Source organism: Electrophorus electricus, chromosome 1 (genome assembly GCF_013358815.1).
Source record: "Electrophorus electricus isolate fEleEle1 chromosome 1, fEleEle1.pri, whole genome shotgun sequence".
Lineage (NCBI taxonomy): Eukaryota > Metazoa > Chordata > Actinopteri > Gymnotiformes > Gymnotidae > Electrophorus > Electrophorus electricus.
Window position 1 is genome coordinate 3,430,537 of NC_049535.1, and position 14,589 is coordinate 3,445,125.

The 14,589-nt window shown below is 52.0% G+C and overlaps 1 protein-coding gene across 8 annotated transcripts in view; it reads right to left on the reverse strand.

The window, feature by feature from the left end:
* Positions 1-712: 712 nt before the first annotated feature.
* The window catches only part of neo1a (neogenin 1a), an 82,161-nt gene continuing 68,284 nt past the window's right edge, over positions 713-14,589 (reverse strand). For 2 of the 8 annotated variants that reach the window (XM_035523727.1, XM_035523735.1), the window contains exons 9-29: positions 14,276-14,430; positions 12,997-13,145; positions 12,674-12,812; positions 12,390-12,439; positions 10,890-11,034; positions 9,885-9,995; positions 9,542-9,736; positions 8,898-8,993; positions 6,021-6,253; positions 5,735-5,873; positions 5,441-5,548; positions 5,104-5,298; positions 4,773-4,805; positions 4,346-4,399; positions 4,025-4,160; positions 3,608-3,843; positions 3,182-3,274; positions 2,760-2,918; positions 2,150-2,401; positions 1,920-2,032; positions 713-1,394 (exon numbers count right to left, since the gene is read on the reverse strand). In XM_035523727.1, coding sequence (XP_035379620.1) covers positions 1,311-1,394; positions 1,920-2,032; positions 2,150-2,401; positions 2,760-2,918; positions 3,182-3,274; positions 3,608-3,843; positions 4,025-4,160; positions 4,346-4,399; positions 4,773-4,805; positions 5,104-5,298; positions 5,441-5,548; positions 5,735-5,873; positions 6,021-6,253; positions 8,898-8,993; positions 9,542-9,736; positions 9,885-9,995; positions 10,890-11,034; positions 12,390-12,439; positions 12,674-12,812; positions 12,997-13,145; positions 14,276-14,430 — 2,875 coding nt within the window. In that variant the 3' untranslated portion in view covers positions 713-1,310. Of the gene's footprint in view, positions 1,535-1,919; positions 2,033-2,149; positions 2,402-2,759; positions 2,919-3,181; positions 3,275-3,607; positions 3,844-4,024; positions 4,161-4,345; positions 4,400-4,772; positions 4,806-5,103; positions 5,299-5,440; positions 5,549-5,734; positions 5,874-6,020; positions 6,254-8,897; positions 8,994-9,541; positions 9,737-9,884; positions 9,996-10,889; positions 11,035-12,389; positions 12,440-12,673; positions 12,813-12,996; positions 13,146-14,275; positions 14,431-14,589 lie in introns of all 8 variants that reach the window. The other 6 variants (XM_035523737.1, XM_035523732.1, XM_035523734.1 and 3 more) reach the window with 5 other exon arrangements.

Consider the following 14,589-nt stretch of genomic DNA (forward strand, 5'->3'; position numbering starts at 1 on the left):
AACAGAAGCCCTGGGAGTCCCGTTGGGAGGGTCAGTGCGTGCACACATCACACCGGAGAGTGTCGTGGATGCTCCGGAGAACAAACAGAGCGACTCGTACGCGTCCGACGCAGCGGCACGCAGCTACAAACCAGCCCAGCACTAAACGAGAAACATTCTTTGTGAGAAAAGTTATATTGCATTTCCTATGTAACAGATCCTCAGTTAAAATGAAAAGTTTGAATTCATGCTTTGGAAGAAAAAAAAAAAAAAAAAGAAACTAATACAAAAGAATCTAGAGAGTAAGCACCTGACTTAAACTTAAACTCAAACCACAGGCTCTCAGTCACCACACCCAAAGCCTCGTACCGGCAGACAGACTGAATAGCATAGTTCATTGTGTGTCAGTTATTTGAACGTGTCTGTAAAACGTCACAGTGCCAGGTGATGCAAACCGTGTGAACTCTGTCCTCTGTGAAGGAGCAGGCGATGGAGAGAGTCAGAGCCCACAAAAATATAAGGCAATATTCTGAAAGGAACTCCCGTTTAGAAAAGACGCCTTCTGTTCGTACCAAGGGCAAAGCAATGTTGCGATCCGATTTCCAGTCCAGTCTGTTCTAGAAAATGGAGCGTAGAGTCTCCCAGACACAGGACTGGCATGGCAGGCTTGTGCACTTTTTTTTGGATTTTTCGTCCGAAAACATTGCTTTTTTTTAAAAAGAAGAATGAGGCAGTTTTGAACTTATATACATATCTATAAATGCATATGTATATAAAATAATACAAAAACATTCAGAAAATAATAAAAGATGGCACAGTATTTGACATATCAAAGGGAAAGACATCATTCAATCAAAATGCTTAATACAAAGTGAGTTATGGAAACAAAGAGACTGTGCAGTGTCCAAGTGGAACGGCCAATATACAGAGATCCAAAACACACAAAGGAAAGACACAATTGTAACACTGTAAAATGTGTCTTACAAGCGCACCAGCACGAACACCAGCATATTTTAAGCTTCCTTTTTTTCTTAGGATAACAAACTGGCGACTCCATAGCCATAAAAAGGAAAAAAAAAAAAAAATAATTTTCTTCCAAGAGAAAAATCTTCTGCTAGAAGGAATCGGTATCCATACTGAGAATGTTCTTCACTCCTTTGAAAGATGGCCACTCCTTCCTGAGAGATAGCAAGGTACACCAAAATGTTCCGCCCGTTTCCTTTTAGCTCTCTGTGAGGGACTGAGAATGTACACCTTCCCCGCGTGGGTAAGCGTGAATGTGCATGCAAGTGTGTGTGTGTGTGTGTGTGAGTGAGTGTGAGGCGTTGTGCTCAGGCCGTGGTGATGGCGTTTAAGTCCTTCATCAAGCCCTCCAGGTGGGCCATCTCCTCAGATAGCTCATCCGCCTCGTACTTCTGAAGGAGAGGGAAAGGGTTACTGCAGAGGTGGGGAAGGGCAACAGGCAGGCGTGGGTGTGGGTCAGTGAGGGTTGGAAAACGTGGTTGGGGCATTTGGGAAGGGGGGGGGGGTGTTACGGATGAGGCAGGCATTGGAACTTGGGCATGCAAATTAATTGTAGTTCACAGCCACAAGCATTGATGAAGACGATGGAATGGGTTCATCATCGATGCAAAACGCAGAAGCACATGGGAATGCGCAGCAGGTTTAAGAAGTTAATTAAAAGGCGGCGACGATGTAAACGCAATCAGGCGACAGCAGCAGCATCACAGTTAAAAGGGGAAGCGAAGAGCAGAGATTTGAGAGAGGGGAGATGAACAGATTAAAACCACCTTCACAACGCACAACAGGCTGAGTATATTCGACAGTGCGCTGAACATAGCAATGGGTCTCTGTTTTCTGCTGTTTTTACACGGCACGCATGGCGTGGCATTCTGCAGCTGTTGTTAAGCAGAGACTGCCAGGTGGGCAGTGGTACTCACGCCCTCGGCATCTGCATGCATCCTGCTGCCCTCCGGCACGTCGGGCGCGTCTGGCACCGTGACGGGCATGGGCGTCCTCGTCCGGCCCAGAGTCCCGATGGAGGCCGTCTTGACTGCACGAGGAGCAGAAAGGAAGCGTGAGCATCCCTGAACAAAGCGCTCGAAGAGGACTTCATTTACATTTTTTTGCTGGTGACTACAAGAGGCTGTAGGACCATGGCCTCTGTTACCTGTCTGGGAGAGCAGGGCCATACTGGGCAAGGCCACGCCCTCGTAGGCGGCGCCGTGGGCGGGCACGGCCGGCACAGCGAAGCTCTTGAGGGCGTGTGTGGGGCGCACGTGTGCCGTCGGCGGGTTGTAGCCGGGCTCGTCCTCGGCCGCCGAGCCGTGGTAACTGGCGTCCGTCTCCAAATGGTCCGTGGCACAGGATGGTTGGCCCAAGGCGGGCAGGAGGTCCGTGCTGGGCGCGTTCCTCACCGACTCTGCAAGCACACCCGCACCTGGATCACTACCGCGCGCACGCGGGCGTCTACTGCAAAAGGGCTCGGAGCCCGTGCGACCGCATGACTGGCACGTGACTACTACGATGGAAACATCGCTTTGGCCAGAAGGGTAGAAGCAGAAAAAGGAAAACAGGGCAGAGAAAGATGAAGGTACATTCGGGAGAGAAGCCGCCATTCTAACAGCCCTGTGTAAGCTCCACCCCTGACACCCCCCCCCCACCCCTTCCCTTGTGCCGGGTTGCGTGGAAGGGCAGCGAGGTCTGCTCCTGCAGGCCAGGAATGCCGGGCTGTGGAGGCGTGCTGCAGGCTCCGCCCAGCTCCGGCCCCGCCGGCTCACCTGAGGATTCTGCCCTGTCTAGATGAGAGATGGGGGTGGCGAGAGCCCGGGAGCCTGCTGGGTAGTGTAGGTAGCTGCGCGTCGGGGAGGCCAGGCTGCCCACGTGATAATGGTGGTGATGGTTATCGAGGGAATGGATGGGGTGAGCACTAATCACGGCTGCGGGTGGACACAAATAACAGAGAAGCCTTGTATTTACACAGAGTGCGCACGCACACACACGCACGCACGCACGCAGTTTCAGCAGTGACAGCATGAGAAGCAATTACTCCATATATGATTACAGTTCATGCACACAAAAGAGCGACACTTAGCAAAACCCAGAATGCAAGCTGACGTGTTTGTGTGTAGTACTACCCACGGCAGGGTATCAGCACTGATCACAGGTCATTGCAGGCTGGCCTCGAGGGCGGGGCACTTACGCTGAGGGGGCGTGGCATCAAAGGGCATCATCATTTTAGGTCTTGTTCCACGACGCCCTGCCAGCGCAGGCATGCCATCCTCTGCCTCGTGGCCTGCAAACCAGAGAGCGACCGCCCTATGAGAGTGAGAGCTGGGCTAGCCTGATAGCTACGCTACCCATGGTTAGGTTCTGCTCTTCTCCAGCAGAGGGCAGTGCACACCCATCCTGGGAGACGTTAGACTGGCAGAATCATACAGGGAGCATGTGAGAAAAGGCGCTACTTCTTCCAGTTTGTGCTGGGAATACAGCAATCGGACGCAGTGACGGTACAGACCAGCTACAGGCACAATTAGCCACAATTTTCAGAGATGGAGCCTGAAATGATGGAAGCAGCGAGAGAAGCGGGACTGCGAGGCTGAAGCCAGACCAAAGCAAACGTTCTCACCGCGGAAGGAATTCCGTCTCTGGAGCATAGGCTCCATGGTGCTGTCCACTGGAGTGATGTCCTGGGAGGTGCGCGGGATGGGGGTGTCCGTCATGACCGGGTTGGGCTCGGGGGACTTATCAATGGGCTTGAGCTCCAGCCGCTCGTGGTGGATCCAAAGATCGGGGGGCTTCAGGTCCTTGGAGTTGCCTTTGTACTTGTGCGAGCCATTGGCGGACTTGCAGGCTGCTCGTTTCCTGCCGTGTAGATGAAACTTTCAGAAAGGTCGCAAGAAAGACGCACCCTCCCCCAAACTTAGAAGAAATGGGCTGACCCAACCATGCATCAACTCTGTTCTGCACAGCACGCGTGCAGCCCACGTGCGGAACATGCCGCAACATACACCCCTGCGTGCAGCCGTGACCTTGAGGCTCTTACTTCTTCTGCTGGGAGGTGGTACGGCGTGTGCACAAGAAGGCTCCTACCACCACCACGATGATGGTGAAGGCCCCCACAGACACGATGATGACGATGACCAAGATATGGTTATCACCAGCAGTCACCCCCGATTTCCCTGAAGCGCAAACACAATAACTGCTGCTCATAGACCGTGTGCTTCACTTACGACCTCTTCAGATGGACTGTAAACACTGAACGTAATCACTATAGAAATGCACACGGCATAACGAAAGGTTCATTTGTTGAGTTGTACTTTTTTTTCTTAAGCTAGCTGCGTACAAATGAGCAAAGACACATTACCGACGCCAGGATCCGGCAAGGGGGATCGGCCTGGTTTGGCTGGCATACTGGATGCTAGAACGACCAGAAAAGAGCAGGTGAGCATCATATATACAGTTATATCCGACCATTAATCGTCATAACAACGATTGGTCCTCTTCGATGCCTTATCGCAACCTATTTATGACGTTGTTAGTCATCTCACGGGGGTTAGTCATCTCATACTTTACAAAAATAGAACGACTCAAAAGTGGACACAAGTGGACTGTTTTCGTCGGGCATGACGCTCCTCTCACATGTGTCTCCTGCTGATAGGGCATCGAAGGGAGGCGTGAAGGGGAGTTAGGCAGGCCGATCGGACAGATTTCTACTATGTCGCGATTGGAGAAGCAGAAAAAAAGATTGGGGGGGGGGGCATTAGAGAGATATGGAAGGGAAGAGCAATTACCTTGGTCATTAGCCATTTTGTCAGAAGGTTCAGCTAGTAGACCAAAGGGAAGAGAACACAGAGCAGACAGGTTAGGGGGGAGCGCCATGACAACAGGAGCCAGGCAGGGCCGCCGTGGTCAGAGAGGCAGGGGTGTGAACAGGGGGCTAAGCTACAGCGGAAACAGAAGATCTTCCTCACATCCACATACATTCACCCATAAGCCATTAGCCACCCACATCCGATTAGCAGTTCATAATCCTTAACCGAAATGGAGAACCGAAGAGAATAACATTTTACTGGGAAGTACCAGACGGGGCAAAAGCGGCAGGCTCTCCACGCGTGGGCGTACCTTTGGGGGTCCGGAACTGGACCGCCTCGGACATGGGGCCCATGCCCTTGGAGTTGCGAGCCTGGATCTTGAAGTAATACGTGGTGTCGAGGGTCAGGTCCTGGATCTGATGGGTGAGTCGGTTCCCCACCACGGGCTCGATGACCCAGTCGTGCATCTCGGCGTTCACGTCCGTGCTGTAGTAGATAATGTAGCCTGGGACGGCGAGAAGGACACAGAGGCTATTCAGGCTACCCTGATGGATCGCCACTGCTGCCGAGAACACAACAACACCACATGGAACAGCAGTGGGAGAGGGACCCGTTACTGCCGGTGCATTTGGGTACACGTGCGACACCTGTAATCTTGCCGTTGGCCTCCGAGGGAGGCTGCCAGTTGACTATGATGGTGCGTGGCCGCCCCTCCTTACTGACCACCGTCACATCTTTTGGAGCAGAACTGGGTGCTGACAGGGGAAAACGATAAATGATTAAGAATCAACAGCATGCAAGAAAATCACATCTAACCAGTGCATGAAGAGAAACAATACACTCAGAGGCATCACAGTGCAGTGGTGAGGCTGGTGGAAATATAAGCAATGCAAACGTTCTGTGAAACCTCCATCCCCCACGTGCAGGTGGGGCTGCCTTACTCGCTTCAAATGTCGTTCCGTGAGCCGTCATGCTCCAAGTGCTAGTCTTCCTGCCTTTGGTCACCATGACGGAGAACTCATACAGAGTGTTGGGCTTGAGTCCTGTAACCATGTGACTCAGGGTGGTGGTGTTGGCCGTCTGGAAGCAAGGTGCACACACACGAGTCAAACATTCTCACTCAGGAAGAAGGGGATTCTTCGTCACCTGCTCTCTAGCCCCGCAAGGGCCCCAACCCTCTACAGAGGCGTGGAGCGAGCCCCCCGGTCTCGACGTAGGGCGTTCTACCTTGTATTTGGTGTTGGCCGGGATGTTGGTCTTCCAGCGCACAGTGTAGTAGCGCGCGTCCGTGATCTTCTGGTTCTTGGGCAGCGAGTTGTCGGCCCATGCGACCTTGACGGTGTCGTGGCTCAGGACAGAGGCCTGGACGCCCACGGGAGGCATCATGGGAATGGGGTCTGGTGCTGGAGTGTATGAAGCATGGAAAAGTTCGTACAAATCAACGTCAGGGTCTATGGGGTCTGCAAGCAGTTAACGCAACGTCCCATGGAAGAATGAAAAAATTAAAAGGAGCGGGAAGTGAAGAAAAAGCAACAACAATAAGAACAGAAGAAGGGAAGTGATTTAGGCGGTTCGGTGGATTTGGGAGGGAGGGAGCATGGATGAAATGGGAGAATCGTGTTAATGAGTTAGAATGGAGGAGCAGGGAGGCAACATGGAGGAAGGATTGGGAGGAGAGAGAGAGAGAGAATGTTCTGTTAGAACAGGATATCAAGAAGCACAGTCACATAAATCTCAAAAGGTACGTCTACACACACTACAGCGGCAGGGGCTATTCTGTTCAGCAGACCAGCTTAGTTTACTATAGTCTACAAGCAAAGGAGGCAAACCGTCAGTTAGACACACACTAACAGAGCGCAAAAGAATATTCCGACCAGTGTGAGCAAACGCTGAACTGAGAAGTTCACAATAAATGTCTGTGACAAAACGTCCTACAAATTTAGACATTCAATTATAGAACCAATTTATTTTTAAACACAAACCTTCAGTATTTGCACCTCTGAGGTTCGTGTATTCTTACAGCATGAAGGCAAACCAGGAATAATATCCATCATAGTGTAACCTGACATGGGCGTTGCAGTTGTGTAGAGAAAAAGCTTCCATTTCATTTTGTAACTAGCTATGAGAATAGTGTCCTTGTCTAACTCAAGGTTTCTCAGGACCACTTTGTCACAATAAAAGACCTTTTCCACAGAGGAAAACAGTACTTTGTGAAGCAGTACTGTTTGACGGCCAGAAGCCTTTTGAGAGGCACAATGGGTGGAGTTCCCACACACACACACACACACAGAGAGAGAGAGAGACACAGAACTTTCTCTTTTCAGTCTTTTGGAGCTTGGGCTTTGGTTTAAGGCTACAGACACAGATGGTGAAAAAGCAGGAGGACTATACACCTCTGTTGCAATCTGTGCTAAAATGACCTGACATTAAAAGCGTGCCTTCAACCACCTGTTTCCTAGGCGCTCGTGCCAAACTCTAGCTGGTGGTGAAAACGCTCGCTGTGTACGCCGTATACACGCAGAGAAAAAGCACAAAAAATAGACCAACACAGTGGGCCTTGGCTCCTCCCCTTCACTGCGCACGACGCCCTGGAGCAGTTCTCCCCCACTCCAGTGATGGAGCGGCTCTCTTTTTAAGGTCCGCTCTGCCAACTCAGTGTTTCCATGGCGCAGCTGAGCAGAACACATTCCACTTTGGTTTTGGTGTGAAACGAAGGCTGGACCCGCTGCCAGCTTGTGGGCAACGGATGCTTAAAGCTGCCCGAGTTCTACCGGGCAAGCTGCAAGCCTGGCGTGTTCGGATGCTTCATCAAAACCGGGGCTGTCGCCCTCCATACTGTTATTTGAACTCCTGAACGTCCTGATACGCTAGTGACGGATAGGAAACGGAGAGAAAGGAGCACGCGGTGAAAGCAGAAAAGAGGAGCTGCAGCAGCGTGTCTCGGGGAGACCTGCAGCCCGTTCATGTCATTTCAGTCCAAAGCTATGATTTCACCGCATGCTGTGAAAAAAAAAAAAAAAAAAAAAAACGAGGAGTGAAAATGGTCTTTACCAGCCAAACTAACCCGTTTCGATTCCTCCAGTGGCATGCGGAATTTAGGCCCTGTTTACGCCTGGCATTTTGAATACGTTTTGAGTGCCCACTTGTGTTTGGAGTTCTTACGTCATTTCCGCTGAAGGAAGACGTTTGCTACGTCACTCTTTTGCCGAGTTTGTTTCCAGACAGAAACGTCTGGTGAATCCCTGCTCCCGTTCCAGTACAGATGGTTACAAACTCAAAAAGTAGGAGTCCTCCAGTTTCTGCTGCACTGACTCCTCAGCCCACATGGAAATAAGGCTTCACTCTCGCAATGATGACATATTTTCCAGCTCGGGCAATGCGTAACATGGACGGTTCATATGGGCGGTACTTTGCTGCTGGTAATGACGCACCAGGACACATTACCATTCACACCAGAGATGTAACGTTGCCTGATGTGTTCTCCAAAGTGCTTTGAATGATCGGATTACAGTGCATCTCTGAGATGCATTACACTGCTGGACATTATGAGCCGATCACCCAGGACACACATTAACGGCAGGTGTGAGCAGCGTCTGAGAGCACAGAGCTTACAGAAAGCCAGCACTGTTTATACAGGTTAAACGCACACAGTGCCTGTCCACTCACTCTTCCATGCAAAGACGGTATCTTGGAAATGCACATTTTCTGTTGTTCCTAAAGAAAACTTTTGTATTTTATATACACCATATATGTACAGACAGACACACAGACAGACAGACAGACACACAGACAGACAGACAGACACCAAAAAAATGACAAAAAGAAGAAATTCTATGTTTCCTTGTTGCTTAATACTCAGATGCTTGAACAAGTCGTGTGATGTCAAAGTTCACCCCTAACGACTGAACAAACGCTCCGCTTTCACTGGCATTCACTGGCAACACGGCACTAACGGCAGAGCCAAAAATGCTAACTGAGCCATAAATGGAGCAGGACCGGTGAAGCCCGACCGACGGGCTGGCCCGTTGTGAAGGCCTCGGGGGTTCCGTTCGGAGGCGCGGCTCGCTGCAGGCGGTGTTGGCAGCCTTCGCTGCAGGGGCCCACCTGACTGGGGTCGCGTGATGGCACTCTCGTACACGGGGATGCCCTCACCCACGTTGTTGAAGGCCTTCAGCGTGATCACGTAGTGCGAGTTGGGATCTGGCAGGCAGAAGGAGGAAGCGTTTTAGCCAATCAAGCACAGACTCCTAAGGGGACCCATCCCATCTTCATCATCCTGGCAGGGGCGCATATTTAAACACCATTATTGATTCACTTTCTCATGTAATTAGGCAAATTATGAAAGCTTCAATTATGCACAATTTCTGTGCATGATAATTTTTCCCCCTTCCTCCCCTCCAAATGTAATTACCCGAGGGCTGAGCGAGTCGGATCTCTCCCACTCCTTCCCTGCATCCCCTCATTTTCACACTCCTTCCAGTGTGAAATATGTTTACTAGAAATTTCTTTCAAATGTAATCAAAGTCATTTAATCACATTTATGAGGCTAATGGTTAAAACATACACACTTTAATGTGTCTCTGTGGAAAGTAGAAATTAACAAGCAATAAGCATCCATGCAGCAAAAACACTACAGGCTGCCTGTTCATACCTGAATTAATAATATCCCTCTAAATACTTTCCACGTTAATCATTTCCTACCTTATTTATTAAAGGCACAGTGGTAATTGGAGAGAGGAGGAGCTCACCCAGGTTCTCAATGCTGTAGTATCTCTGTTTGTAGTCCACTTTGATGGTCTGGGCGTGAGGGCTGCCAATGCCATAGCTGATGATGTAACCCCTGACCACGATGTCCTGGTTCTCTGGGGGAGACCAACTCACCACGATGCTGTTCACTAACGGCCGCACGTGCAAGGAGCCAGGCACATCCGGCACTCGAGACTCTGCCCCCCCCCCACCCCCACACACACACACACACACACACACACACACACACACACACACACACACACAGAGCAGGAACGTTGGTCATGAAGGCCTCAGCGACGGACCCTGTAGCCAGCGTGGGCCTGTGTCGCGGTGCTCTTTTACCGTCCAGGTCGCTGTCGAAAGTTTCTGTCGTGATCCAGTCGGTGGCTGGCCCCGTGCCGTTCACCGTCATGGCAGACACGCGGACCGCGTACTCGGTTCCACGCTGCAAACCTGAGAGTAACAACAGAGCCGTAAGACACATTTACGCTCGGTACGGTCTGAAGATACCACCACAAATCAAGCCAGGAAGTGAATCACTGGCTGCCCTTTATGGCCTTAAAAAAGAGAGAAAAAAAACTACAATCCTTCGGGCATTTTGTCCGAGGGGTTCCTAGATTAATGAGAGCGACCCTTTTCCTCTACCAGTAATTTAGGGCTCAACCCTGTGGGCGGAACAATGAAAACCACCCTCATGCTTCACCCAGACATGTTACCCCCACAATATTAACCCAAGCGCGATCGATACCTCAGCCTGCCGAGACCCAGTCCTGAGGATTTCAGTCGAGCCAAATTATGGCTACTGACCAACTCAGTGAGTTTCATTTGCAACTAGAAATCTTACTTTGGCAATCCATGCTGCCCCACATAGCCACAGAACTGCAAAGACGTGCAGCTATATTGATTGGTGGATGCAGGCTGTGGAGTGGGGCTCAGATGCATCACTGGCAGAGCGAATGCCTTTTTTTGATATTCAGTCTTTAAATAATGTGGAGGTCGTAACTGAATCGTTTTCAAATGTTAACACGTATCCGCACAGCTGTCATTCCGAGTGCTAAAGGCATCAGCACGCCACTCTCCCCTGAGCCGTAGGCCATCACCCTCCGTCAGATGCTCCGGCCTGGGCGTTGTTCCATTTTTAACCTCATTTTCACTTCTGTTCCTTTTTTGTTAGCTGGGACTGCAGACAGAGCATGTCTGCCTTGGGGACCAGAGCACTGAAGGATTCTACCACGGCAAAGCGGATACCACTCAACTCAAACACGAGCACTAGCCCAGCCATGCCAGCCGTCAGGCAGTACATGCAAATGTAACTGATGTAAACGCGGCGGATTTCAGAGTGCTCACCCTCGATGAGCTGGCTGAGCTGGTTTCCTGCGGTGATCTCGGACACCTCACTCTTCCTCGGGCTCTTCCGGTAGCGGATCTTGTAGCCGGTGATCTCGCCGTTTTGAGCCTCCGCTGGGGGGGGCTGCCATCGGACCATGAAGCTCTACAGGCAATTCACACGAATCCTCACAAACAGGCTCCGCATTTCTACACTGTCGACATCGTGCGGTGTGCATGAGCCCTTTTTTATTGCTGCATGCAAGACCAGACCAACAACAATCCATGAAATAATACCATCGCGAAGAAAGGAGCCCTGTGGCATCAAAAGAAATATTCGATTCTCAAAATCCCGTACCTGTATTCAGCGGGGGGGGGGGGGGGGGGGGATCACCATAGTAACAGGTCGATGCGGAGGCATCTGACTTGAACTACCATCCCCCCTGCGGTGGCTGATAGAGAGTCGCCCCCCCTCCTCCCCACCCCCGGCCAGCACTGAGCCCAAGAATAACAGATGCGGCGTCGAGGACCAGGAGAGGCACGCAGGGCCCCAGCAACCACCGTTGAACATGGGCGGCTAGCTGCAGGGCCTGTGGGGCACGATGGTAGTGTGGTAGTGCGGAGGTAAGGGAGCTCACCGCGGGTGGGCACTTCATTAACGATGCCCGCCTACGTCCCACACTTGCAGGCCAGGGGGATAAGCCACATTAAATCGACAGCAAGTGTCCAATTACTGTATTCCCCGTTTTATGCTTCTCCCGGTTTCATTTATTAAATGGTTCCATGTTTTGTTTTGTTTTTTCCCCCCTTCCAAACAAACCTGCATTAAATGACGTCTAAAGGAGAAAGGAGAATCCGCAGCTGAGGCTGGACAGGCTGAGAGGGATGCGGAGAAGGTCGCCTGTTTTCATGGTACGCCCCAAGACCAAGCGGCTCAGTTCCAGAACTCTGCAGCTCTGACATGGGCCAGAGGAACCTACCAATCGACTCCCCTTCCCCCGCTCATAGGGGGAGTCAAAGGAAACCTTCTGTTTGAGAATTAATTTCAACGGCCTGGGCGAAGCCCCCCTCAACATGATGCACTGTCAATTACTTACCCATAAGCCCCCATTAAACTATGCAAATGTGTGTGTCTGCATGCAGACCTCAAACTAGGCACACCTCATAATGCCAGTGGATACTGTCAACTCCGCTATTCTGAGCTAGAGCTTGAGGGGCAGTCCGGCGACTCGGATGCGTGCAACCGGAATCGCAAATGGACTTGTAAATTGCTCCTACGACAGGAAGGGATCCATCCTCCCGGCACAGTAAGGAAATATCAATTATTTTCCTAAGCAGCGTGTGAGGAGGAGCGGCTGGGGGGGGGGGGGGGGGGTTTGGGGGAAGCGGGGCGACAGTGATTGGGAGAGTAAGGGTGTGTGACAGCTCGCCAGCAGGGAACACGAGACGTTAGGCTGCAGGAAGAGATGAGAGGAGAGGCCGGGTCGAGTGGCGGACTGGGCGTCGCCTGGGACCACTCACCTTCGAGTTCAGCACCTCCACGGTCAGGTTCTGCGGCGGCAGGCTTGGGACTGTAGGGAGGAGAAGCGCTTCAGTATTCAAGTATTCAAACAACGGGTCACACACGACTCGGACTCAAGGGTGGGAAACGGACCGATCTGCTGTCGACTGGCAGGGTAAAACGGAATTACAACGTGGACGCAAAACCTACTGTGACCGGACTACTCGGCGTACCAAAGGGCAGGGATGAGCAAACCGAGAAGGCTTGTCGGGGGAGGGGTAAAGACCGCGTCGGGGGCGCATACCGTCCGAGTAGGTCCGCGCCGCAACGTCTTCCGTGGACACTCCAGGGCCGTGCTTGTTGTAGGCCACCACCCTGAAGTTGTACTCCGTGAACTTTTTCAGCCCAGTCATGGTGTAGGACAGTCCACTAACCTCCACATCCTGTGCCAGAGCAGGGGAAGACAGCATGGATAAAAGCATGTTCAGCAGACAAGTATGCACCTCGGAAGAAACCAAGAGAAAGTGGCAGTGCTGGCTTGACAAGTTCCAGTCCTGGAAACCGGAGAGCTGCACGCGTCATTAGCCATCAGTGCCTTCGCCACGTCAGCCGGGTGTGCTGCGTTACCTTCTCATCGCCCAGGCCTTTCTCCATGTAGTACACCCTGTAGGTCTGGATCTCGCCGTTTCCTGTGACGGGTTTATCCCAGCTCAGGCTGACGGAGGAGGGGGACTGCACCGCGGCGTGGAGGTTGGGGGCAGGTCCTGGCACTTGGACTGCGCGTGGGGAAAAGATTGCACGGCCGGTTGAATTTTAAAAAAAGACTCCTGCACTGGACTACACGTTCCCGGTGCATCCGTGCAGTTCTCCGAGTCCCCTTTCTCCGTACCAATGCCAGTAAGTGTTTTCAAGCCCGTGACACGGGTTCAGAGAATCACGCCGACGGGGCGAACCGCACAAAGGGCTCCCCTCGACACGACGACAGCGATGCGGGACGACGGCCACCTCCGGCAGTTCTCACGCTGCAGAGCGGAACAATGCCACATTACTCCAGTGTGATGTTTACACCACTGGGTAAGGGGAAGTAAGGGGAACAAAACGGTTGTCAGGGCTGTCGAGTCTCTACACGATACCGCCATGAAAGATCACAGCCATTGAAAAGCTCCGATGGCTGACACAAGAATCTCAGCACCCTAAATCGAGTTAAATCTCATTCAGAAGGAGACTGAAGACCAGGGGAAGCCCAGCCCAGCCCATTTAGATGTAATAACTCCAGGCTGTATGGGAAGTTACCCACTAATCACATCTGTCCTGTTAGAAGGGCTGGCGTACACTGGAGTCAGTGAATTGGATGTACGAAATGAGCCATTTCGGTAAACTCTGAGGGACAGCTGAGACCACCTAGTGAGAAATGACACCAGTTTAATCTCCCTTATACAGGCTTGTACTTCTTATATCAGTTCCTGCACTTGTGAGGAGGGATCTCCCAGGACTGCATACCCCTGAGAGGGATTATGCATTTTAGTGCGAGTGCTTAGTGTGTGTGGCTGGAGGTCTCGTCTCTTGAAGCAGGTAAACAGTATAGCCCCTCCCTGATCATTAATCTGAGTGCAGCGTGGCGTGGCCGTCAGCCCGGCCCACCCTGGGGCCGGGATCCCACCAGCTCACGCCAAGGACATGTAGAGGACCAGCGCTGACACAGACAGCGCGCGCCCTGAGGCTGCACACGAGCTGATAATGCTTCAGACTGAAGGAGACTGGGCACACAGTGGCAGGCGGATAGCACGGGGTACGTGCCAGTTACAGTAGCGCATGGAAGCCTAAGGTGTACTAAACCCCACCTGCGCCTCGTGGTTGGGGGGGGGGGGGGGTAGTGGGCGGTGTCCGGCGAAGGCGGAGCCCTTACCTTCCGCCTGGGTGGAGACCCTCAGCGGTGGAGAACTCTCTCCCTTCCCGTGCTTGTTCTGCGCCACCACACGGAAGACGTACTTGGTGTCTGGCCTGAGGTTCTGAATGGTGACCTGCATCTCACCTGGCCGGCTGGTGTTCACCGTCCTCTCCCTGCAGGAGGTTGGATGTGAGAGCGCGACATGGCAGCAGCTCACTTACCGCTGACGAACTACCTCTAAGTAAACAGGCTGGATTGCCACCGGAGCAACGTTTAAAGTGCTTTCGACTTACTACGCCACCTGGAACGGCATGCTCGGGAATTATAACCTG